This window comes from Mustela nivalis (assembly GCF_964662115.1).
Source record: "Mustela nivalis genome assembly, chromosome: 6".
NCBI classification, from domain to species: Eukaryota; Metazoa; Chordata; class Mammalia; order Carnivora; family Mustelidae; genus Mustela; species Mustela nivalis.
Genome location: NC_139025.1, coordinates 84346108 through 84372422, shown reverse-complemented (window position 1 = coordinate 84372422; position 26315 = coordinate 84346108). Strand labels below are relative to the sequence as shown.

At 39.5% G+C, this 26315-nt stretch overlaps 2 protein-coding genes across 5 annotated transcripts in view; both read right to left on the bottom strand.

Moving 5' to 3' along the window:
* Positions 1-12951, bottom strand: part of VPS39 (VPS39 subunit of HOPS complex) — a 46441-nt gene extending 33490 nt beyond the window's left edge. The window contains exons 1-2 of the mRNA XM_082735466.1: positions 12685-12951; positions 5463-5528 (exon numbers count right to left, since the gene is read on the bottom strand). Coding sequence (XP_082591592.1) covers positions 5463-5528; positions 12685-12757 — 139 coding nt within the window. The 5' untranslated portion in view covers positions 12758-12951. The remainder of the gene's footprint in view (positions 1-5462; positions 5529-12684) is intronic.
* A 2468-nt stretch (positions 12952-15419) lies between these two features.
* The window catches only part of TMEM87A (transmembrane protein 87A), a 43962-nt gene continuing 33066 nt past the window's right edge, over positions 15420-26315 (bottom strand). For 2 of the 4 annotated variants that reach the window (XM_082735468.1, XM_082735467.1), the window contains exons 15-20: positions 26084-26187; positions 21844-21917; positions 21366-21427; positions 20466-20521; positions 19658-19688; positions 15420-16666 (exon numbers count right to left, since the gene is read on the bottom strand). In XM_082735468.1, the coding sequence (XP_082591594.1) occupies positions 16625-16666; positions 19658-19688; positions 20466-20521; positions 21366-21427; positions 21844-21917; positions 26084-26187 (369 nt within the window). In that variant the 3' untranslated portion in view covers positions 15420-16624. The remainder of the gene's footprint in view (positions 16667-19657; positions 19689-20465; positions 20522-21365; positions 21428-21843; positions 21918-26083; positions 26188-26315) is intronic. The other 2 variants (XM_082735469.1, XM_082735470.1) reach the window with 1 other exon arrangement.

Below are 26315 nucleotides of genomic sequence, written 5' to 3'. Positions count from 1 at the left end.
CCATGCCACCAAAGCTGGTCTTACTTCTTCCACCTGTCCCTCAGCAGAGGAGATGAAAGGGCTCGGGAGTTGTGGGAGATTCATAAACATGTCCTGTATTCTGCCATTACATTTCATGAGAAAAAAAAAATCAGCCACTTCCTGCTTGGTAACTAGTTCTATATTTGAAAAGGGCTTTATTATTACTTCCAACGATTCTCTTCATAAGCTGAATTACCTAAGATTGAGATTCTCAAACTTTGTGGCCTCAAGACACCTTCACAGCCTTAAAAATTGAGAATCCCAAAACTTTAACATGGGTCGTAGTTATCAATGTATACTAGGGTGGAAATTAAGACTGAGAAATTTTTAAAATCTGTATTTATTAACTTAATTTTAAATATTAGTAATAAGCCCATTACATGTTAGCATAAATAACATTTTAATGAATAACTATTTTTCCAAATTAAAAAAAATGCACTGTTTTATATTTTGTAATTCTCTTTTAAATGTCTGGGTTAATAGAACATTGTGGACTCTCACATCTGCTTCTGTACTACTTTGATACACTGCTTTGATTGAAGGAGATGACAAAAATCTGTCCTCACATGGACACAGAACTGGAAAATGGAGGAATATTTTAAAGCTTTTTCATGGGGTGCCTGGGTGGCTCAGTCGGTTAATCATTTGCTTTGGCTCAGGTCATGATCCCAGGGTCCTAGGATAAGAGTCTTGCATTGGGCTCCCTGCTTAGTGAGGAGCCTGTCTCTCTCCCTCTGCTGCTCCCCCTGCTTGTGTGCTTGCTCTCTCTCTCTCTCTGTCAAATAAATAAAGTCTTTAAAATAATTTAATTAATAAAAAAATAAAGTTTTTTCAGATAATTGTCCATCTTCTTCTTTGATACCATACGAAAACTTGACAAATGGCGTTTCTAACAATGTGGAATCTGAAACCTATTAATGAAACTTCTTGTCAAATTGAAGTCAATTAGCTATTCTTACACATTAATTAATTATTTGATTAAATTAATACCAGGCTCCACACCCAGCATGGAGCCCAACGTGGGGCTTGAACTCATGACCCTGAGATCAAGACCCAAGCTGAGCTCAAGAGTCAGACACTTAACTGACTAAGCCACCCAGGCACCCTCTGTCTTAGACTTTGAATGGATCTTTTTACTCATGAATGATTTAGAAACTTCATGCACTGGAAAATATTGTTCACTGAATCACACAGATTTTCCAAATGTTGGCATATTTTGTTATAGGACACATATATATATGTCCTATGTCATCATATTCATTATCACCTCCACTGTCATCAGAAAAGTACTGAGAAGCTGTCGAGTTCATGGTGTGGATATAATTTTTCCACAATTCTAATTTTCTACTGAAAGCCCTAGCCTGACTGTTAGCCACAGATACTTCCAGTTGTCTTCTTTGAAGTGACAGATTCCTTTGTTCAGTTTTAAAGAAAATATGCACCAAACACCCAAATGGTGTGCAAAACCATAGTCTGTCAGTCATTCTTTTAAACAACAATGATGCTTCATGAAAAAGTGGCCAGTTCAGCTCAGAACTCAAACAAGAACTTTTTCTCAAGGCAGTCACTGTGCTTCAAACCTTGGCACATGGTACTTCTTACTACATCAGAGATTATTAAAAAGAAGTATTGTCAAGGGGCACCTGGGTGGCTCAGTGGGTTAAAGCCACTGCCTTTGGCTCAGATCGTGGTCCCAGGGTCCTGGGATCGAGCCCTGCATCGGGCTCTCTGCTCAGCAGGGATCCTGCTTCCCTTCCTCTCTCTCTGCCTGCCTCTCTACCTACCTGTGGTCTCTGTCTGTCAAATAAATAAATAAAATCTTAAAAACGAAAAAAGAAATATTGTCAAAGATCAGGATATAATAAAATAATTTTATTGCCGCACAAAGAACATCTTTAGATGAAAGTTGGTTTAAAAAAAAACAGAAACCGGGGCGCCTGGGTGGCTCAGTGGGTTAGAGTCTCTGCCTTCGGCTCGGGTCATGATCCCAGGGTCCTGGGATTGAGCCCCGCATTGGGCTCTCTCCTAGGTAGGGAGCCTGCTTCCTCCTCTCTCTCTCTGCTGGCCTCTCTGACTACTTGTGATCTCTGTCAAATAAATAAATAAAATCTTTTTAAAAATAAATAAAGAAAAAAATAAACCAGAAACCACAGTGAGATCGAGCTGGAGAGCACCACAACTACAATGAGAACAGCAACATACCAACAAGCTCATTAACCACTGTCCTGAACTTATGCTAAGGGCCTGCAGTTCTAGCTACCATCAGTGCAGATGTCAATAAATGTCAGTGAGAAAATGGTGCAGTGGCACTGTGAACTTAGTTTTGACCTGGTAAACCTTCTAAAAAGATCCTGAGGACACCGTGGGGTCTACCAACCACACTTTGAGAACTGCTCTAAGGTGATGGCACTGATGTAAACCTGAAGCTGTTAAGATATTTGATATGAGCTCATCTAACGCCTCTGTTTAATGAGGCCTAGAAGCATTTCCGAGCTCAAAGAAATGACTAACATCTGATCTCAGGTACCCCTAATTCCAGTCTCTCCATGACACCTTATCACCCTCTCTCCTTCCTCAGAAAGACAGTCTGGTTGCAGCCTAATTTAGGTTTGGAATATCTCAAACTTAGGAACCAACTTAGTTCTATGGCTGATTCATAGAGGCCCAAGTCTATTTCTTTTTCGGGCCATAAATAGGCCAGAGCTGAGCCAGAACTGAACTGTTCTCTAAGGATACAGGGAGAAGTCAAGTTTCTAAACAGAGTCTGATTCCCAATTGTCTAAGGCAGGTCGCACTGCTACTCAAGTTACCTATGCAGAAATTGAGTCCCAGGAACGAATGTCTCAAAAGTCCCATGCTGGGGCACCTGGGTGGCTCAGTGGGTTGAGCCGCTGCCTTCAGCTCAGGTCATGATCTCAGGGTCCTGGGATCGAGTCCCACATCGGACTCTCTGCTCAGCGGGAAGTCTGCTTCCCTCTCTCACTCTCTGCCTACTTGTGATCTCTCTCTGTCAAATAAATAAATAAAATCTTTAAAAAAAAAAAAAAAGTCCCATGCTGAACCCATCACAGGGCATGAACAATCAGCACCAGGGTTCCAAGTCATATTAGCACTAATATTATCAGTTTGAGACTACATTATGTTGAGAGTTACTCTTCTGGTCTACTTTTCAATTCCCTACCATTTATATAGAAATGACATATCAAACAAATCACTTTATCATAGCATTTAGTATCTGAAGCTACAAAGAACTGCTCATCTGTTGGGGTAAAGAATATTAAGCTCTCTTATTTCCCTGTTCTGCACAGTATCTGAGCCTACAGTGGACAGTGAAATCATGGTTGTCAAATGCTGAATAAAATCCAAGGCAAGCTTAATTTTAAAATTATAGTCTAATAAGTGTCACAAAATAGAAATATTCTGGCCCTGAGAACTAGAAATTTATAGCAAGGGCAAGCAAAGTGCTGCCCTGGGGTCAAATTCAGCCCTTGACATGTCTTTATAAATAAAGTTTTGTTGGAACACAGCCATGCCACTCCTTTGCATATGGTCTATGGCTGTTTTTTGCTGAAATAGCAAAGTTGGTAGTCACAACAGAGATCTCAGAGCTTACGAAGCCTAAACTATTTATTTTTTGGCCCTTTCTGGGATAAGTTTACTGACCCCTGCTTTAAAGGAAAGCTGAAAAACTTAGAAATGAAATTTACCCTCTGCTGGTTTCTCTTCTGAACAGGTGCCTTCCTCTTCCCTACTCCACTGGTGATAGGTAGCAGAATACATCCCCCCAAATTATGCCCCCTCAAATTATTTTGAGCTGAAGGCAACTGGGAAGAAGCAGAAAAAGAAAGGCTCTCTCCCTTCCTCTAATTTGCCTAAAAACAGAACATACATTTATAAAGGTGTCCCTCCTCCCCTTTCTACCAAGGACAGCATTTAATCAGCAGAGATAGCTCTAGACCCTTATCAGCCTAGAGAGGACACCAGAACAATCTATTAACAAACTTTACTCATCCGTATTCCATTAGTTCCCCCATGTGTCTGCCTTTTAACAGTTTGCCATCCTAGAAACTCAAAGTCCTTTTCCTTTGTCTTGCCACTTTTCTAAAAATTTGTTGTTCATTTGTTAAGATGTTATATAAGCCCAAATTCCAACCACAACCCCTTTGTGTTACCCATGTCTGAGTGCTCCCATGTGTATGTGTAATACATGTTAATACACTTGTTTTTCTCTTGTTAATCTGTCTTTTGTCAGTCCAATTTACATGTTCCCACCCAAGGAACCTAAAATGAGTAGAATGAAATTCCCCTCCACATGCCCTAGGAAGATGCCTTTTTTTCCCATGTTACCCTTGCTCCAGGTTCCAAAAGGAAGTATCTATTTCCAATCTTACTTTAAGCTATTTACTACAGAAAGTTTATTGAGTTGAAAGGCATGAAATTTTGTTTTTCCTAATATAGTCAAATAATGACAATTTCATATGGTCCAACACACTCTGGCATTAACAGCAGATTTCTAAAGACTCTGTAGCTCCAATGTATATTATCCCAAACCATCAATTTTCCATAAAGAGACTATAGAAATAAAATCAGGAAAAGGAAGTGTGGTGCTTTTTTCCCTCCAACAGAGGAAACCCTAACAAAATAAATTTCAAATACTTTAGTTATTAATCTACATTTTTACTAACAAAGTCACATCTGATTGGAGCTTTACTTTTCAAAATCCTTGCATCTGACCCTGACAATTTTGTGAGATAGACAGTTCACAGAAGAGGAAAATGACAAAGGAAAGGACCTACTCAGTCATTTGGCCAAAAAGAAGGAAAGCTGAGCCTAAACCTGGGCCTCCTCTCTCCTAGTCCACCCCAAACAAGTTAACAAAAATTGTGGTTCCTAATTTGTTTCCTACTACCACATCATTCATGCAAAAATCTTATTCACGGGGCGCCTGGGTGGCTCAGTGGGTTAAGCCGCTGCCTTCGGCTCAGGTCATGATCTCAGGGTCCTGGGATCGAGTCCCGCATCGGGCTCTCTGCTCAGCAGGGAGCCTGCTTCCCCCCCCCCTCTCTGCCTGCCTCTCCATCTACTTGTGATTTCTCTCTGTCAAATAAATAAATAAAAAATCTTTAAAAAAAAAAAAATCTTATTCACACCAGTTATACTTCTTATTTTTGACAGTGACTCTCCTGTAAGCAAAGAGGGGAGGAATACTCAACTGCACCTACCAGATCAGGATAGGGGAACAGAAAAACAGAAATAAAAAACAAAAATGCCAGAGATTTTCTCATGCTTCTCCCTACTTTCCCACTGTACTACTCTCAACCCCCATCATTTTTAAAGGGCCAGGAATCACTGATTTCACAGCTGTATACTGGCTGACCATCACAATTTTTTGCATGAGTAGTAAGTCACCTCTCTCTTGAGGCTGGAAAGCTGCCACTTACCAGTGTCCTTCCGGATCCTATAGAGAAGAAGATGTCCTTGTTTGGTGCCAACAAGAAGCCATTCCTCTGGAAGAGAAAAGAGCAGAGATAAAGGTCAGTCAGCTTTAGTAAAACCCTATTTCTTGAGCTGGGGCTTGTAATCAGAACTCAAACGGGCCAGAAAATGAGTTGCTTTTGATAGCAGGTGTTTTGCAAAGCTAAGGACTATTTATATTCAAGAAATGTTTGAGAAGCAACCCATCAAAAAAAGTATCATTACCAGACATATTAGAGAATAAAAAATGTCCTTGCCTTCAGTGTTTCAAAATCAGACTGACCAAAAATAAGATACAAATTTATAAAATCATAAAATGGATAGTGTAAACATGAAACTAGGTAACTAATAGCAGAAACAAAACTAAACAGCACCCTTTAAAGGTTTAATGCTTTTACTTTAGGGAAAATAAGAATATTAAGCTTACAGAACTCATTATCTTAAATGACGGTCTAGCAGATATAAAAAGAAAGTGTTGACAAAGATGTGAAGAAATTGGAACCTTCACATGTTGTTGGCAGGAATATAAAATGGTGCGGTCATTCTGGAAAACAGTCTGGCAGTTCCCCAAAAGATTATACATAGAGTTGTCATGTGACCCAGCAATTCTACCCCGGGCATATACACAAGAGAAATGAAAACATATGCCCACAGAAAACCTTGTACACAGATGTTCAGAGCGGCGGTATCTCTAACAGCTGAAAGTACATCAACTGATGGATAAGTAAACAAAATGCCACAAATCTATCCATACAATGGAATATTAACCAGCCATTAAAAGGAATGAAGTGTGGATACATGCTTAAATAGGGATACATTCCTATATAATAGAGATGAACCTGACATTACTCTACATGAAAGAAGCCAGACGAAAAAGGCTACATATTTTATGACTCTATTTATATGAAATATCAGAGTAGCCAAATCTATAGAGACAGATTAGTGGTTGTCTAAGGCTGGTGGGTTTACAGGAAAATGGGGGAGTAAATACCAATGGGTAATGGGGTTTTTCTTAGGGTGATGAAATGTTCTAAGACTGACTGTGGCAAGACTTGCACTGTACTAAAAAACCACTTAACTGTACATCTTAACTGGGTGAATTGTATGGTAGATGAATTACATCTCAATAAAGTTCTTATTAAAAAAAAGAAAACTGGTCTATGCCAGCGGTTCTTTGGTATGTATCAGAATTAATTGAGGATTTGTTAAAACAGGTTGCTAGGCCCTGCCCTCAGTTTCCAATTCAGCGGGTCTCGCAGTGGGCCTGAATACATCCATTTCTAACAAGTTCCCAGGTAACACTAATGCTGCTGGTTCAAGGACCACATTTTGGGAGACACTGGTCTGTGCTAAAAGAGGCTCCAATAGGGTTTAAATAATTACCCTGTCAGATCTATATTAACTCATTCAGGGAAGTTAAGCATGTACAGATACTTCCTCAGCTTTTAGATACTATAAAAGGTCATTCATTCCTTTCATAAACTCTCTTGGATAATGATACAAACAGATAAACTTTATTGAGCATGTGTTGTGCTCCAGGAAATGCTAAGCACATATCACATGCTACTTCATTAATCCTCACAAGTATCCTTTGAGGTAAGTCCTTCTTATAAATCTCCATTTCACAGATGAGGAAGTTGAGGCCTAGGGGATAAGTACTTTGTCCAGAGTCATACATGTAGGAAGATGTGTGTAGAAGCGTCAGGATATAACCACAGGCTGTGAAGCAATTACGAAGGCATCCTATGTCAAAAGAATGGGTGTTGGCCAAAGGGTGTCTGCAAGGCACTGGCTGTATTTATAAAAACAGGCCAGAGGCCACATCAGGAACATTTTTCCAGGTTGATGTCCTCAGTCTTCCAAAAAAATAGTGATTCTGACTTCTCTCGTGTTTTAAAGCAAAGGCAGGACACAGAAAGTAAGACAGAATGTGCTCTTAATGACATTAAGAGAAATCAAAAATAACACTGGCTCTAAAGGAATGTTGGAGATTTATGTTGGAGCAGAACACAGAAAACAAAGAAACAAGTTCACAATGCTTGCTCTGTAAAAGATATTGTGCTTAGAATTCTACTTATAGATATCACTGTACTGAGCAGTTGAATACTGAAGTTGATTTCCAGGACACCCACTGCTATTTCAGATATAAATAATGAGGTGGAAGTTTTTTTTAACTCACTTATAACATACATAAAAATCTATAACCAAAAGGCCAAAAGAATATTCACCATCTTCCCCATTCTTCCATCCGAACTCTGCTCCCCAAATCCCTACCAGCTCCTGTTTTCCTTTATCTCTTTTAACAGCCACATCTTAACACTCTGGTCTGCAATTCCTATCAATTTTAGCTCTACAAGGTAGCTTGCAAAAGCCATATCCCAGTCCCTCCAGGGACCCCTGTGATGGCCTCAACTGGTCTCATTATATGTGTCTTTCCATCTGTGAGACTGTCACACTGGTGCTTACATCCTCATGAGCACTACCAAAATATGAAGTCAAACTCATAAGCATGACATTCAAGGATCTACTTTCCATTTTACTGAAATGTTTCCTTGCCAAGAGATGTTATTTATCAAATGTCTATTGGTCAGAAAACAGGATCAGATATATTCATTAAAATTTTTTAAAAAAATTTTTGAGGATATTTATTTATTTATTTGAGAGAGTGAGAGAAAGCATGACAGGGGAGAAGGTCAGAGGGAGAAGCAGACTCCCCGTGGAGCTGGGAGACCGATGCAGGACTCGATTCCAGGACCCCAGGATCATGACCTGAGCTAAAGGAAGCCACTTAACCAACTGAGCCGCACATGAGCCCAAATTTAAAATTTTTTAATTGAGGTTTTATTTAACCCTTTTCACATGTTCATTTGAAGGTGCTAGGGGGAAAAACCACTTATACATATAAAGTATTTTCCTTTAAGTAGTAAAAGCACCACACACACATTACTAAGCCTCACACTCAAGGGAAAACAGCACATTACCCAGATGCACTCATGGCATACAACCTTGAAGAGGCTTGATTTGGTTAGAGAAGTCAGGGGTGGGGGGTGCCTGGGTAATTTTAGCCTGTTAAGCATCTGCCTTCTGCTCAGGTCATGATCCCAGAGTCCCAGGATGGAGCCCTGCATGGGCTCCCTGCTCAGCAGAGAGCCTGCTTCTCCATCTGCTCCTCACCCCACTCCTGCTCTCTCTCTTTCTGTCTCTCTCTCTCTCAAATAAATAAAATCTTTGATTAAAAAATTTTTTTAATTAAAAAAAAAAGTCGGTGGGGGCTCAGGTGACCACAGGACCTGACCCATCTTTGGGCCTCCACAGTCTATGACATGTCATCATATAATACAATCATGGAGGCAAAGCACAGAGAAAGAGGTTTGCAGAGCAGACACAGAATGGAATGGACAGTCCCTTCCAAGATTCAATACAGCAAATCAGAAAGTGGGACATACTACAAAAACGGTGTAGTCTGTTGGTAACATATACATAAACAAATGTGAATCAGCTCTAGAAAACTCTTAACAGCCTAATGCTGAGCCACAATGCTGGACTTTATTCCTCCTGCAGAATGAGTAAGTGCTGGGCCATCTTGCTCATAATTACCCTAATGAAACTTCATCCAACTACAAACTAGTCCAAGCTCATGTGATAAGCAGTTTCATTCCTGGCCCAATGCTGGCCACTGCAGGGAATACAGAAATGAAATAGGTAGTGGTCACTTCCCTTTTTGAGGTCATAGAGCAAAGAACAGTGTTTCTTAAAGCATAAGCCTGTTTAGCTGCATCAGAATCACCTGAACTTATTAAAAATGCAAATTGCATAGTGCTGTTCCCAGAGATTCTGACACAATAATTCTGCAGTGGTGACCTGAAACCCACACTTTTTAAGTCAATTTTTAATTATATGATGCATCTATGTCGTTCCAATGCTAAAACTGTAGGAAGTCTAGCTTCCATCCTTGTCCACTCTCCCTGTTTTCTCCATCTGCTAGAGGCAACCACCTTAGTCCTTTTTATCCTACCATTTCTTTGGAAAATAGAAGAATGAATGTGTAGACACACATACAGAGACACAGATACAAATGCACATCTGCATTTTCTTTAAAAGGTTCTGAATATATATTATATTTTGGGAACCGGGGTCCAGAATAAGACATGATTTACTGGATATGTGACCTTGGAAATATCACTCAGATTCTCAGGTTACTCCTCTGTAAAATGGAGGTATTATTTCATAAAAGTTTAATAAGGATTAGTACTCAATAAATGCAATCTGTTACTATTAATATCAATTAATATTAATTCATTCATTCAACAGATTTAATGAATACCATTATAAGGAACTATTCCAGGAACTACAAATAAAGCAATGTACAAACTAAGTTCCAGTTCTGAAGGAATTTATATTCTAATATGGAGAGAGACAATAATATAACATAAAATAGCATTAAGTGACAATCCATGACAAGAAGAAAGATAAGGCTGAGTAAGAATAGCACCTTGTCTTTTATATAGCATCGTTAGAAAAGGTCTTGCTGATTTATGTGACATTTCAGCAGACACCCGAAGGAAATGAGAAATGAGTTCTGTAATATTTAGAGCAAGAGAGTGCCAGGCAGAGGAAAAGAACAAGCGCAGAAGCCCCGAGGTAGGTACGTGCTTTGTGTGTTATGGAACAAGGAAGACTGTGACTAGTAGAACAGAGCAGGAGCTAAGAGCATAGATGGGGTAGATGAGAGGAAGCTACTACCACAGGTCTGATGATGTCAGATGTAGAAAGCACAGAAAGGACTTTGGAACTTATTCTAGTTGTGACAGTAAGCTACTAAAGGGTTCTGAGTAGAGGAGAGATGCAATCAGATCCAGTTTTCAAGGGATCACTCTTCCTCTGTGTGGATAAAAGACTAAAAGTGGCACAGTGACAAAGACAGGGTGATCAGTCAGAGGACTACTACAGTAATTCAGATGAGAGAGGTGGTGCTTTCAGCAGAATAGAAATAGTGCAGATGGAGACAAGTGACTGAATTCCAGACTTCACCTGGAGGTGAAACAGATAAGATTTGCAGACAGATTGGATGTGGTGTATAAGAGAAGTGAAGAATGGCTCCAAAATCATCAGCAAAAAATGGGAACAGAAATGTCATTTGCTGAGATGCGGGATACAGGGGGACAAACGTGTTTTGGAAGAGTGGAATCAAGAACCATTATGGTCATGCCATTAGACATCCATTTGAAGGTGCTGAAAAGGCAGCTGGATTCTATAACTCTGGAGTTTAGGGAGAAGTCATCCTCATCATCAGTATCCCCATTTCCATTTCCCAAGAGATGGATTATGGTGTCTCTCAAATATTGTCTGGCCCTGCATGATCTGGCTTTGGGAGGCTCCTGGATGAATTTTAGGTAAAAGGGGTAACAACTAGATATACCAATATTCACTGCTGCTTAAGTCTGAAAACAGCTTTGAGTCAAGAGGTGGTAAACAGCCTCTTGCAGCCCAATACCTCCCACAGCATCCTAGAAGGTATAAGCATTTCTCCTGTAGGCTGGGAGATGAAGGTAGAAAAAATTACCTAGCATTTCAAAACTATCTTTCTGAAAAGCTCAAGTATAGGGAATCTTTATAGTGTGACAAAGTGGACTGGTGAGAGGATAAGATACATGTAGTACTAGTTCCATAGTGTATCAGTCAAGGATTATGGCAAGCTAAGTAAAGCATGTTAAGCAGCTGCATTCACCCTTTCCAGAAGCATATGTCCTAGGCTGAGCTGGGTACCCCTCCTCCATGTTTCTATAATAGGCAGCATATGCCTCCAGTATCATTTATCTTGTATCATAATCTGTTCTTATGACTTTGTCCCTCACTGTGTGTCCTAGGAGCACAAGCACGGTTTCTTATTCATCCCTTTATCCTTGTTTTCAGCAGAGAAACTGCGCCATATAGGTATTTAATATATATCTGATGAAGAATTAGGGGAATGTGTCCCTTTGTGCAGTGTCAAGTCTTTCATTTTTTAAATTTCTTTTTCTCCTCTATTTATTTTTGATCTTTGCTAAGCACTTAATAACAGAAAATGGAGGTTTTCTTGAGATATTCGGAGGAAGCAAGATTCTCTCCTTAACCCAAGGGACTAGGAAAGCTTACTGTGGAGGCGTGATTTTAAAGAAGCCCAGGGCTGCTAGAGGCAAGACTGTGTACATTAACATGAAGACCTGTAGTGAAAGCACCCTACTGAAAAGGCTGTGAAGAACTCTGCAAGACTGCCTGGGTGGCAATGTCCATAAACAATGCAAAAGATGCCAGGCACCACCAGATTCCATCAGGCCCATCTTGGGTACCTAGCTCAGTATAAGATCTGATGAAGCTTCTGAGACACCTTTTCATGGCCCTTATTTCTAGTACCTGGGCATTAACAAGAAAGACTGAAATTATTTTTTTGGTCTTTGGTGACTGTTATCAGACACAACCATTCTAAAAGTATACGGTTCATAATTAAGAGTCAAGGTTTAGTTAGACCCCTGAAACCATTTCTATTCTAGAGCATACAAGAGATGCCCGACCCTGCTTTCTGTACTGGCCGATCCCAAGAGGATCACACAAATTTTTAATAGGTTAGATTTCATGACAGCCTCGAATGATGCTCTTCTGCCCACATAGTTAAGTAGCTTGGTCACTTTGAATATAAGGCAGTCAAGCCACTTGGCTAGACTGAGTTTAGAACAACAACGTGAATTAACTACAATAATAATAAGTGAACGATGAGTGACCACTAAGGAAAAAAGACATATGGTGTTAACGCATTTAGTGCCCCTAAAATAGTGTTGTTTTTCATCTAGAAAACAACAGAATCATCCGGGCAAGTTCAAGCCCCGGGCAAGTTAAAAACTCCCCACTGCTTGCCCCTCCAAACTGAAGACTTATTGGTTCTCGAAAGGAGCCAAAGCTCAGTACAGTTAATAAGAAAAGCTCAACCTTCAACTCTGTACCGAAAGCAAGAGTAAACGTACTTAAAATGACTGGGTTCCGGAGGACTGCCCCAACAGTCCCACTGTAAATGCCCTCCCTCATCCCAGGTCTTTCGGACAGTGTCCGACTGGAGTTTATACAGCCAGATGCCCGTCCACTTTCCCAGCCTTGTGAAAGGTCGGAACAGCCTCTGCGCCGACCCCGCCTCGGCCCCTGGAACCCTCAGCTCACCCCAGGCAGCCAGACAGTCGATCTGCAGAGGTAGCTTTTCTAGGATCGGGACGGGCTCGAAGGCGTCGTGCATGGCGGCGAGCAGTCACTTCGGCAGCCTCACCCGTAATGGGTCGGGCAGGGCCAGGCCTCGGCCGGGAACCAGCCCAGTGGAAGGGCCAACCGTGATGCTGGACCGGGATCCTACCTACAGGCCATACGACAACACAGCCATCAACACCGGACTTCCTGCCGGGCTAAGCCCGCCTCTTCCGCAGTAGAAACCCCGCCCCTTCCGCCCCAGCCTCTAACGCGCCTTCGAGGAATGCTGTGGCATTTGGGCCACCACCTCTACTGGGGACCCAGAGCCTCTCTGTCATGGAGCCGACTAGCAATGGGGGTTAACAAAAAAGCGTGGCGGGAGGGCGGGGGGCGGGGGGGTTAGTTCTTAAAACTGCCTCAGGCAGTGTAGCATGGTGGTTAACTCGGGCTTTGGCTTGCTAGCCTGGATGGCTAATTTCTGCCATTTAGGAAATTAGCTGTGACGTTTAAATCAATCTCCAGAAGCTTTGTTTTCTTATCTGCAAACGGTTGGTAGTGTTCCGTACAAACTTAGCGCTGTGGGCGCTTAGCAACTCCTGACCCACTCTAAACACCCAGTAAATGGTTTTTGCATTACCATTATAATCACAACCTTACCCTTTTTTAAAGGTTGTTCCAGGGTAGTAGTTCTCTAAGTGTGGTCCCTAGACCAGTAGCATCAACACTACCTGGTAACTTAGAAATGCAGTCTTGGGCCTCATTCCTGACTTACTGAATCAGAATATGGCGGTGGGGGGGGGTAGGGGTAGGTATCAGCAGTATGTACTTTAGTAAGTCCCCAAAGTGAGTCCATGCACTTTAAAATTTGGAAAACCACTGCAATAATGATGCAAACCCCCCAACCCCCCCAACCCCCTGCCAAACATCCACAAGAAATAGGAGGTAGGTCATAAAAGTAAGCATTTGGGTCTAAAGCAAAAATGTAAATGAAAAAAGGGGTGAGTCTATAAGTTAAAAAACAAAACAACAACAACAAAAAAAAACGCCTGGGTGAGTCAAGTCAGTTAAGAGTCTGCCTTCAGCTCAGGTTATGATCCTGGGATCTTGGGGTCCTGGGATCCAATACCACATCTGTATCCAGCTCCTTGCTCAGCAGGGTGCCCGCTTCTGCCTTTGCCAGCTGTTCTCCCTGCTTGTGCTCCTTTCTTCATCTCTCTCTCTCTGACACATAAAGTCTTTTTTTTTTTTTTAAAGATTTTATTTATTTATTTGACAGAGAGAAATCACAAGTAGATGGAGAGGCAGGCAGAGAGAGAGAGAGGAGGAAGCAGGCTCCCTGCCAAGCAGAGAGCCCGATGCGGGACTCGATCCCAGGACCCTGAGATCATGACCTGAGCCGAAGGCAGCGGCTTAACCCACTGAGCCACCCAGGCGCCCCATAAAGTCTTTAAAAAAGTAAATAAATAGGTACTTGGGTGGCTCAGTCGTTGAGCATCTGCCTTCTGCTCTGGTGTGATTCCAGGGTCCTGGGATCGAGGCCCACGCTGGGCTCCCTGCTTGGCTGGAAGCCTGCTTTCCCCTCTCCCTCTCCCCCTGTTTGTGTTCCCTCTATCACTGTTTTTCTCTCTGGCAAATAAATAAAATCTTTAAAATAAATAAACAAAATAAAATAGCCTCAGGTACCTGGGTGGCTAGGTTGAGCAACTGCCCTCAGCTCAGGTCATGATCCTGGAGTTCCAGGATCAATTCCTGCATTGGGCTCCCTGCTCAGTGGGGCGTCTGCTTTTCCCTCTGTCCCTCCCCTCCCTCTCGTGCTCTCTCTCTCACAAATAAATAAATAAAATATATTTTTTTAATATGGACTTGGTCAGTTTATTTATTCCACCCTCCCTTCATCTTTATACAATGGCAGTTTCTTCACTTGTAAATTAGGATAGTTGTCCCATCTTTACCAAATGTTCTTTCTGATAATCCAGTGAAATATTTTCAAGGTGTTAATACTAACACAAAAATTGCTAAATAAATCAAGTGTTATGGCTGATTTTCACCACATAAACACCTCGCAAATTTAGAATTGCCAGCTGCTGTACTGGAAGAAGGCCTAATACCTAATAGTTTCAGGCCCAAGGACTAAGAACTAAATAGATCTATGTGATACTATAACCTACTTCTGAACCAGTTTTAAGAAATGATACACTGTATCTAATCACAGTGACATGACCCATTAAGAGAAAGCAGAGAGAATTATCAAGTCTACATAATTTACTTTACACTCCTGCTTAACACAGTGATTTTTCCCCTAGTCTTAAGTCAACATCTAACCACCATCAAAAAATATTTGACCAACCATCTTGCTGCATTATAACTATTTTTCACTTGCTAAGTTTCAGTATGGAAGAAGAGAAGCACACAGTAGTACCACTAGCCTTTTGCTAATGGGTTAACCTGAGAATACAGTCAGCCCTTCATATTGTTCCTTAGAGATACTGCCTAGGTAATTTTTTTCTTTTTTAAATAACCATAGCAAACAGCTATAGAAAGATTTTAAAACACTTTCACTATTGTATGAGTTAGTGAAGACTGTGGTCATGTGGTCACTGGTTTCACAATTAGATGATGTAGAACAAAAACCATGAAGGGAAAATTCCCACAAGAGTTTAGGAAGAAGGGTCTTTAGAGGCAAATCTGGGGAAAAAATGAGGAAGATATATTAATTTTGTTAAAATTTTTTTATATTAAAAAGTGGCATGAACTTTTTATGTAGAACAAAAATCTCGGGAAGGCAAAATTGGACAAAACCATTAAAACAGAAAAATAGTGCTTCAAATGAATCCCATCACCTTGTGATGTCTCTTATAAAGTCTCTAAACCAACACCAGGTGTAAGAACAGTCAATCCTAAAGAATGAGCAGCAGTCCAGGGCCTCCACACTACTTCATGCAGGAAAACTGTTTCAGTTAAGCCAGAAGGACCTGTTTCCTTTGTATTAGCTCCGCTTAAGCACTACAGTTCCTTGAGCAGGGCGCTCACTCACAAGCACTTAGATGGAGTGCCTCTTTGCATCTAGTGCAACACCCAGTGAATAGCATGAAGGCAAACAAAGCATTGCCTAGGATTCCACAATGCCGCTGCCCTTGGAGGCTTACAAAACAGTAGTTAAAAGTTCTGGAGTGTGCACCACATTGCCAGCAATGGGATGTGTCACAAAAGCAGATGTCAAGAGTTAAGCTAATATTTCTCTCTAAAGTACATCTGAAATAGAAAAATCTTTAATATACACCATTTGTAAACAAAATTGCACTTGATTTTTTTTAAATGATCTGAATCATACTGTAACAGGTTTCTCTCTTGCGTGCTCTTCTTTTTGTTTTAAATCACCAAACCATGGCTCCAGAAGTCAGGACTCTTTTTGTCTCCAAACCACTTCTGTGAGATATAACCTTGGCTTCTCAGGAAATGGAAAAATAATTAACAATTTCCCCCATCACCTATGTAACTCCCTAAATAAATAAAAATTATAGGCAGTTGCTCCTGGAGATTACATATTATGGCGTTGATGTCACAGTTCTTTAGAAGATGTTAAACTTTTTAGTTTGATAGATTAAACAATTGAAACATTATAGAAGGCTCAGGAACAACACACGTAAGTTGCATAAACATCCATGTCAGGGTATGGGAAGGAAAGGGGCATCAATGTTGTAAATAAAACACTTGTAGATCTTTCTCATCCTATGAACTTGTTTTCAGTAAGATGTTCTCCTTGTTCTGACACCTCTCACCAGCTCCAATGCACAAAGGTCAAGGAACAGATCAGGTTTCACTGCCTCCTTTAATTCCATGGAGGAGTGTAGAAGATTAACACAGAAGCTGATCTCTTCCCAGATATTGCCATCTTCAACTGCACATCTTCCCATTTTTTTTACTCCATTTTGGACCTTTCAAAGTGTGTAATCATTCGTTCCTAAGGTAAAAAAGAAGAAGTTTTTTTCTAAGCATTTTAAATGGGTCTACGTTCCAAATGTCTTCTACAAAAATCACACACACACACACACACACACACACACACACATACTTCTGACAAGTACTTCTGTGTCCACTAACTAGATAGAAATAGTTCCTAACTGGGGCGCCTGGATGGATGAGCTGGATAAGCACCTGACTCTTAATTTCAGCTCAGGTCCTGATCTCAGGTCTGTGAGATCAAGCACTGCTTCACTTCAGGTTCCGCACTGAGTGTGGAGCCTGCTTAGGATTCTCTTTCTTGTCACCCCAACCCACTTGCACTCTCTCTGAAAAAAAAAAAAAAAAAAAAAAAAAAAAAAAAAGAAAGAAAGAAAGACAGACAGAAATGGTCCTAACTATGAAGATTTTGAAACATATAGATGTCCAGGCCCCACCCAAGATTAACTGAACCAAAATCTCTAAGTTTCTGGACATTAAACCACAGATTAAAAGGAACTCTGTATTTCTGAGTCAAAGAAGAGAAAGAAATAAACAAACATCTACTTCAGATTAAACTTTAATGAAAATGTCTACCTCCCTGATTCAAGAATGTAACTTGAAGAAAAAGTCAAGGATGTGGACAAAGATTAGGCCAGAAACATTTCTACTGCAAAACTCAAAATTTTAACAAAATTGAAAGAATTAAATGTCCAAAAATATAGGACTGCATAAACAAAATTATGGTATATGCTTATAATGAAATATTACATATTCATTTGTTTAAAAAAGCTCTAGAGATCTGTTGTACAACACTTCATATAATTAACACTTTGCACTTGAGAATAATTAATGGTAGATTTTATGTATTTTCATAATTTTTTTTTTAAAAACATGTTAAGGGGCATCTGGGTGGCTAAGTTTGTTGAGCATCCAATTCTTGGTTTGGGCTCAGTCATGATCTCAAGGTCATGAGACTAACCCCCACGTCAGGCTCTGCACTCAGTGGGGAATATGCCGGAAATTCTCTCTCTCCCTTGGCCCCCCCTCCCAATTCATGCTCTTTCTAAAAACAAGTAAATCTAAAAAAAATTAAAAATAAAAAGCATGTTAAAAATTATGTCCGATTAGAAACAGTACGGGGGGGGTGACGCCTGGGTGGCTCAGTTGGTTAAGCAGCTGCCTTCGGCTCAGGTCATGATCCCAGCGTCCTGGGATCGAGTCCCACATTGGGCTCCTTGCTCGGCAGGGAGCCTGCTTCTCCCTCTGCCTGCCATTCGGTCTGCCTGTGCTTGTTCGCTCTCCCTCTCTCTCTCTCTGATAAATAAATAAAATCTTTAAAAAAAAAAAAAAAAGAAAGAAAAAAAAGAAACAGTATGGGGGTCCCTGGGTAGTTCAGTCCATAAGCATCTGCCTTCAGATCAGTCATGATCCATGATCCAGAGTCTTGGAATTGAGCCCCATGTTGGGTTCCTTACTCAATGGAGGAGTCTGCTTCTCTCTCTCCCTCTGTCCCTCCCCACCCCCATGTTCATGAGCATGTTTGCTCTCACTCTCAAATACAATCTTAAAAAAAAAAATAGTATTTATAGTATGCCATTTCAATTAAGAAAATTAATTTATTACCATTAAATTTCTTTTCTTATATAATTTTTTACCTTGGAGTTAATATTTTTCATTTTTGTTTTGCTTCATTTGCTAAAAGCACATATCACATATACTGAACTTAGAACTGTAAATTTTTTTTCAAAATAATCAATTATATCAGCTAATCTATCCTTTTCACTTTTTTTCTTAGAACTACTCCTCCTGAAGCTCTCTGGTCTTCTCCATTGCGGACTGGATGCCCTCCAAGACTGTTGCCCAGTTATTACTCTCAGAGTTTCTTACATCATCTTGGGAGTTTATCCTTGCCTCTCTGTTGGGCCATTTATTCACTGGATCCCAAATCTTTTTCTTTTTAGTTCTCTCATTTTGTAAAGAACATTTTCTGCTACTTTTCTGAGAAAGCACATGTAGGATATTAATTTATTTCCTGCATGACTAAAATCATCTTTATTTTGCTCTCATAACAACAGAATTGAATATACAATTCTACATTGAAAATAATTCTCACAATTCAAAGACATTGTTCTCCTATGTTCTAGCTTCCAAAGCTGAGGCTGAAGAGTCTGATGCTATTTTGATTCCCAGTCCTTTAAAATTTGTTTCTCTTATAGTTAAGTTCTTACTCAGTTCTTGAAAGGTTTACACACAAGGAAATATGAACAGATGGGTGAAGTCACTATCACCAAAAAAACTAAAATAAACCTGTATTGCCATGAATGGCCCAACAGGGTTTTACATACTCAACCTTCTCTGCCTGAAAATACAGCAGTGGCTGAGAGCTAGTCACAGGGAAGCCCTGAGGACAACTATTCGCAGAAGCCTTCAAGAGAGAGATTTGGGAAACTGGAGAATACATCACAGAATGCAAAGTGTTACAAAGAAAGATAAGTTTAATTCTGCATGATAGAGTTCTCAGTTATTTCAATATACAAAACTGCTACGGAATTTGACATTGTGTGCTACATCACATAGCAGGTCAGTGGGAAATGAACAAATCATTTTTCAGCAGTCAATCCACAACAATGAGTTAGAAATCAGGCAGATGCTTTCAAAGGGCTTTCTAAAATTAAGAAAATCTAGAATAACCTAATAATCAGAATGAAAGACATGTCCTTCAATGAAAGACATGAAAGACAAGTCAAACCATGTAACCTACGAAAGGAAATAAGGGATAGAAAGAAAGCTCTTCCTAGGGAAAAAAAAAGAAGGTGTACAGAAAGAAAACATTCTTGAATATGTGGGTTCTCCTCTTAGTATCTTAGTATTTCTATTCTCATCCTTTTTACTATATCAACTATAGTTCTTCAGGGCATTACTGAGTCAAATAAAATTTCCCTAAACAAAGGACCTATGATTCCCTATTAAATCATCAGACCCAAAGTTTATGCACATGATGATTACCAACCTCATCGGAATCCAGAAGGGCTGGAAGTGCTCTGCAGAGAGAAAAACACCAAAATGAACAATGTAAAGTCATAAATAGTTCATAAAGGAAAGTAGATTATGAATGCAATTTAAAGCCTTTTTTATAATTATCTAAGATCTGCATATTAATGGCCATTTCAGGGGAATAAAAGCAAATATAAAAACAGAAGGTTACTGGAAGTGTACAGAAAACAAACGGGTTCTGCGCTGTGACAGAGCCAATGTTTAATTAAAAATAATCATGGGGCACTTGGGTAGCTCAGTCATTAAGCATCTGCCTTTGGCTGAGGTCATGATTCCAGGGTCCTGGGATCAAGCCCTGCATTGAGCTCCAGCCCTGCATTGGGCTCCAGCCCTGCACTGGGCTCCCTGCTCAGTGGAAAGCCTGCTTCTCCCTTTTCCACTCCCCCTGCTTGTGTTCCCTCTCTCACCGTCTCTCTCTGTCAAATAAATAAATAAAATCTTAAAAAAAAAAAAAAGATTAAAAAAATAAAAATATAGTCATGGGAAAGAACTAAAAAATTCCAAAGAACTATCCCAGTGATTTTAGGAAGATGGATAACTAAAACTTTCTAAGCAGAAATGTCATCTGAACAAACAATTCCAATTACTTTTGGTTGTATATCATTTGTAATTTTTATTGAACATCTTTTAAACATTTTTAATATTCCTTAATTTAAATAATTTAATCTATAAGCATTCTCATTAGGATGTTCTTGAGCTCATTCAATTAAATAATAAAAGCAATACTGAAATATGATTCTCATGGTAATGATTCAAAAACTTACACATCTGTCACAGAAGAAGGAACATTCTCCTCTACCCACTTCAAATCATCTTCCTGCTGGGAACATACGAATATCAGTTGTTGCTAAAATGCTCCAAATAATACATCCCAAGTAAGGATCTATAGAGGTCTCAAAATTCTTAAATTTAATCTTTTGGGCATTCTTAAGGAGTATATTCATAACAAATGGCACTGCTAATAATTTAAAAAACTATATAATCCAATACTTTAAAAAACCATGTAAGGGAAATATAAAATGATGTCTTTAAATTCTTTCCTCTCAATGGTCTAATACCTAAGAGTTTGCCTCATGTAAGTTTTGCTCCTTAAGTGTGAGATTAAACTCTAAAGCCCTTAATGTATAGACTGCATGTACTATTTTAAAACAAAACAGAACAAAAAACCTGCTGAATAAAAAAAATCTTGATCTTTACTACAAGAAACACCTTAGGTTATTAAAAGGGCTATAACTTCCACTAATGAAAACAACTAAATAGAACCATCAGACTAAGGACGCTTGCCTGGGTGGTTCAGTTGGTTAAGCATCTACCTTTGGCTCAGGTCATGATCCCAGATCCTGGGATTGAGTCCCACATTGGGCTCCTTGCTCAGCAGGGAGCAATGCTTCTCCCTCTGCCTGCCACTCCCCCTGCTTGTATATGCACTCTCTAACAGATAAATAAAATCTTAAAAAAAAAAAAAAAAAAAAAAAAGAGCCATCAGACTAGTCTGGAACCTTTTCAGGACTTAGTAGCAAACCATCTAGTTAAAGATTAGTAGGTCTTAGAATCACTTGCTGTTTTTATAAATGTAAATGTATTATATATGAAAAGATCTTTATATAAAGCAAGCTTAAAGCACAGATTTAAAAAATCATTAAGGCCTGTATATAATTACTTACTGCTTTGTTTACTTTACTATTTCCATTTGGTTCTTGTTTAGTACTTCTCATTTTCATTCCTTCTGTAAAGCAAAAACAAAGTAGATGGGGTTAAGTATATTAGTAGACCAGCAATGATTTCAAACATGAATTTAGAATGTTAAGTTTACTCAAACTGAATTATATAACAATGTTTCTCCATCTTTATGCTAGGAAGTTCAAATCCAGATTTTTAGCTCCTCCAGTAAGCAAACTGGACATTTAATGTACAACTGTTTACTGAATTTACCACAGCTTCACTTGAAAACTTATACCTTTATTTTTGCTGTCTCCTAAATTTACCACAGGCCAAACTGAGACACAAGTGTAAAACAGGTGTAAAATAATAAACTATATCCAGTATCCTGATTTGGATACTCACAAACCATTATACTTGCTCTATTCTATTTCTAAAAACCAGAAAATAATATTTAAAGCATAAATAAAATTTTATCACTACCAAAGCTTTCTTTTAGCATAGGTTCTTTTTGTTCATCCTCTTCCTCTTCCTCAGACAACGGTGAAAAGGCAAACCTGACCAAAGATAGAACAGAAGGAAAAAACTTAGAAAACTACAAAAAATGGTCCACTAACTAGATTTTATAGGTTTTACTACTGAAACTGCAATGAGTCATTCATAAAATTATTTCAGTGAAAACGAAGTAACTCTTCCCCTTCAGAAAGCTCGATTGCCTATACGAGCAAGAGAAGCAGGACAGCATCACACTGATGAGTGCAGGCTCAGCCACGTACTATTTATGACTTGATACAAGTTATTTATTCTCTGTGCCTCAGTATTCTCATCTGAAAATGGGGATAATGAAACATCACTCACAGAGGGGTTCTGAAAAAAATAAACATTTCAAAAAATGCTTAGAATAATACCTCACACATAGTAAGCATTTATAAGCATATATAATCAAACAGAGGGAAGTAAATTCTCATGTGCTTTAAAATCTCAGCCTTTGAATCTGGGGTAAAGAGACAGAAGACCTGACCTTATATGTACCAGGTGATTTAAAAATCTGTTTCCCAGTGGGGAGCTGAGAAGATGAAGGCCTCATCTTACCTTTCCAACTTTGAACAGATTCAGCAAAGCAGCTGCCAGACAGACAATTCCGTTTTTTGTTAATTTTTATTTATTTGAGAGAGAGAAAGCAGGGGGAGGGGCAGAGGGAGAGAAACTTTCAAGCAGACTCCCCACTGAGCATGAAGCCCAACACAACAGGGCTCAATCCCATAGTCCTGAGATAACCTAGGCCAAAACCAAGAGTCAGGACACTCAGCTGACAGCCACCCGGGTGCCCCCAGATAGGTAATTCTTACAAAGCATTAGCTTTGAACTCACTCTGTACTCACTGTTGCCTGTTATTTTCATTCTACCTTGTTTGTAAAACTCCCTTGCATCAATTTAAAAAGCAACAACAACAAAAAACCCCCACCTCTTTAAAAGTTAGGAATATGGCACCTGGGTGGCTCAGTTGGTTAAGCACCTGTCTTTAGCTTAGGTCATCCCAGAGTCCTGGGATCAAGTCCCACATTAGGCTCTCTGCTCAACCGGGAGCCTGCTTCCTCCTCGCTCTCTGCTTGCCTCTCTGCCTACTTGTCTGTCAAATAAATAAATAAAATCTTTAAAAAAAAGAGAGAGAGAGAGAGAACTGAGAAAACAATGTAGGAGGGTTGATGGGTATGATAAATATATAAAAATCAATAGCATTCAAAGGGTCCTGGCTGACTCAGCCTATAGAGAATGTGACTCTTGATCCCAGGGTCATGAGTTCAAACCCTAATCAGGTATGGGGCTACTTAAAATTTAAAAACAAAGGGGTGCCTGGGTGGCTCAGTGGGTTAAACTCTGCCTTCGGCTCAGGTCATGATCCCAGTGTCCTGGGATGGAGTCCCTCATCCGGCTCTCTGCTCAGTGGGGAGCCTGCTTCCCTTCCTCTCTCTCTGCCTACCTCTCTGCCTACTTGTGATTTCTGTCAAATAAATAAATAAAATCTTTTAAATAAACAAATAAATAAAATTTTTTTAAAAAATTCAATTAACATTCCTACATTTTTGCCAAAGCTACATGTATTATTTTAAAAGGGTGTATCCAGAAGCGCCTGGATGGCTCAGTGGGTTAAAGCCTCTGCCTTCGGCTGAGATCATGATCCCAGGGTCCTGGGATCAAGCCCCACATCGGGCTCTCTGCTCAGCAGGGAGCCTGCTTCCCCTTTTCTATCTTTGCCTGCCTCACTGCCTGCTTGTGATCTTTGTCAAATAAATAAATAAAAATCTTAAAAAAAAGGGGGGGGGAGTGCATCCAGGGATGCCTGAGTGTCTCAACTGGTTAGGCACCTGCCTTCGGCTCAGGTCATGATCCCAGAGTCCTGGGTGGAGCCCCGCACCTGGCTCCTTGCTCCTCTGCTTCTTCCTCTGCCTCCTCTACCTGCTCTGCCTGCCACTCTCCCTGCTTTGGGCTCTCTGACAAATAAATAAAATCTTAAAGAAAAAAAAAAGGTGCGGTGGTGGTGGTTTGCATCCATAAGAGCCATAACATTTTTTAACTATTTCAATAAAAAGGGGCGCCTGGGTGGCTCAGTGGGTTAAGCCTCTGCCTTCGGCTCAAGTCATGATCCCAGGGTCCTGGGATCGAGCCCCACATGGTGGGGGAGGGGTGTCTCTACTCAGCAGGGAGCCTGCTTCTCCCTCTCTACCTGCGTCTCTGCCTACTTCTGCCTACTTGCCTATTTCTCTATCAAATAAATAAAAAATCTTTTAAAAAATATTTCAATAAAAGTTATGACTAAAGCACAGGACTAAAATTGGTAGAGCAGTAACATATTCAAGGATGAAAAAATATATATAATTCCCCTAATTAACCTATTAATTAAATTCCAATTAAAATCAATAAAGGTTTTCCTAGAATTAAACAAACAAGCTAAACATTTCATTAAAGAGCAAAGATCCAGTAACAATGCGTATTTTTTTAAAAAGAAGACTAAGGGGAGGGCACATACCAGGACATAACAGTAAACAGTAAGGCAGTGTACTACTAACACTAAGATAGTGTACTACTGATTCAGGATCAGAGGGACAGAAAAAATCAGAGAACCCACAGTCAAACAATTCTTGATGAATGAAAGTTCAACTGTGAAGTTTTGAAAAAAATTATAATTTCAGAATTCACCTCAAGCCAGGAAAGTTTCTTAAATAAGACATAAAATACACAATACATGAAGGAAAAAAAAAAAAAAAACCGACAAATTTGACTCCATACTTTCAAAATTTTCTATAGCCAAGAATACCATTAAAATGTTCAAAAACAATCAACAACGAGAAGTAAATATCTGGAATGCTTAGAATAAAATATTGGTATCTAAAATATATAAGGAATTCCTACAAATCAATACAAACTGATCAATAAGCTGATTTAAAAAAACTCAAAATATAAAAAGCTGATTGTCAGGTGAACTAAATGACCATAAACACATAAAAGCCATAAAAAGTAATTCAGCCTTAAATATAACATTTAAAAAATAACAGTGAATATTCTCATCTGCCAGATCTGCAAAAACTGAATAACAGGAATATAGGACGGAAGAGGAGACAACTCCTCTCGTACAATTATCAGTACATACACAATTTGTTTCAGATTTTATTTAATGCACTCTGACTTTAATACTTTGAAAATTACAAATGTGCATACCCTTCACCCCAATAGTCCCAAGCCTACTCTATTTTTTAACTTTTTTAAAAAAAAACACAAACATATGTATATTAAAAAGGCACACTAAGGGTGCCTGAGTGGCTCAGTCATTAGGTATCTGCCTTTGGCTCAGGTCATGATCCTGGGGTCCTGGGATCGAGCCCTGCATTGGGCTCCCTGCTCAGCAGTAACCCTTCTGCTCCCTCTCCCACTCCCCTTGCTTGTGTTCCCTCTCTCATTGTCTCTCTGTCAAATAAATAAATAAAATCTTTAAAAAAAAATAAAAATAAATGAATAAAAAGAGAGGCTATTTTCATGGGGTAAAAAGATATTACTTATTGTCTAAGTCTTTTATTGGTATGTCTGATTATAAAATTAGCCACTCAGTTATGCCACCTCATCCTTTTCCTTCTTTGCTGATATGGTTGGGTAATATAAGCTCTTAACTGTCTAAACACAAAAGGAAGGGCATGCCAAAGACGTGAATATACACAGAATAAAGACAGTTAATTCCTAAATAATTGAGATTTGCCAATAGCTTAACAAAGCAAATTCACATATATATTTTTAATTCCAAAGTCTGTCACTTAAGTGTTCATTTTACCCTATTGTTACAAAGTGAGCTGGGTTACTGGCTATAAAAATTATTCTTTCCTTCCTGAGGCTAGACAGGTGAGACTTTCATTACAAGTATCACTACCTATCTACTCTTATTTACTCATATATTATCAGATGTCAGAATTGAAAAATACCTCATACGAATTGGTTCAATTCCCTCCCATTATATGAAGAGGGCCCAGGGAAGTGGAACAGGGCACCATGACAAAAATCACAATGCAAATAGGAGAGCTGGGCAGGAACCCAGGAACCCATTCACTAGATTCCAGACCCAGTGAATACTCTTTATACTTTGACAAGGCCCTGACACTGTCACCCATTCAATCACCCCTAAATAGATGACAAGGCCATTCAGTGGTTAGCAATATAAATAAGAAGTGTCAAGAACCTCTGGTTATTCGCAGATGGTCGCCAGAGAACCATGATGACGAAGAGGATCATAGAGAACAGCAACCGCCAGATGGCATCATCCACCCAAAGCTCCCGCCAATCCTACCAAAAGGGGTAGAAGTACATTTTTATACATAATCTTAACTCTTCACAAAGCCCTTGGCATAGAACAAGAATCAGTTATTTATTCATTCAACTTACATTTACTAGGAGCCTGCTATATGCTAGGC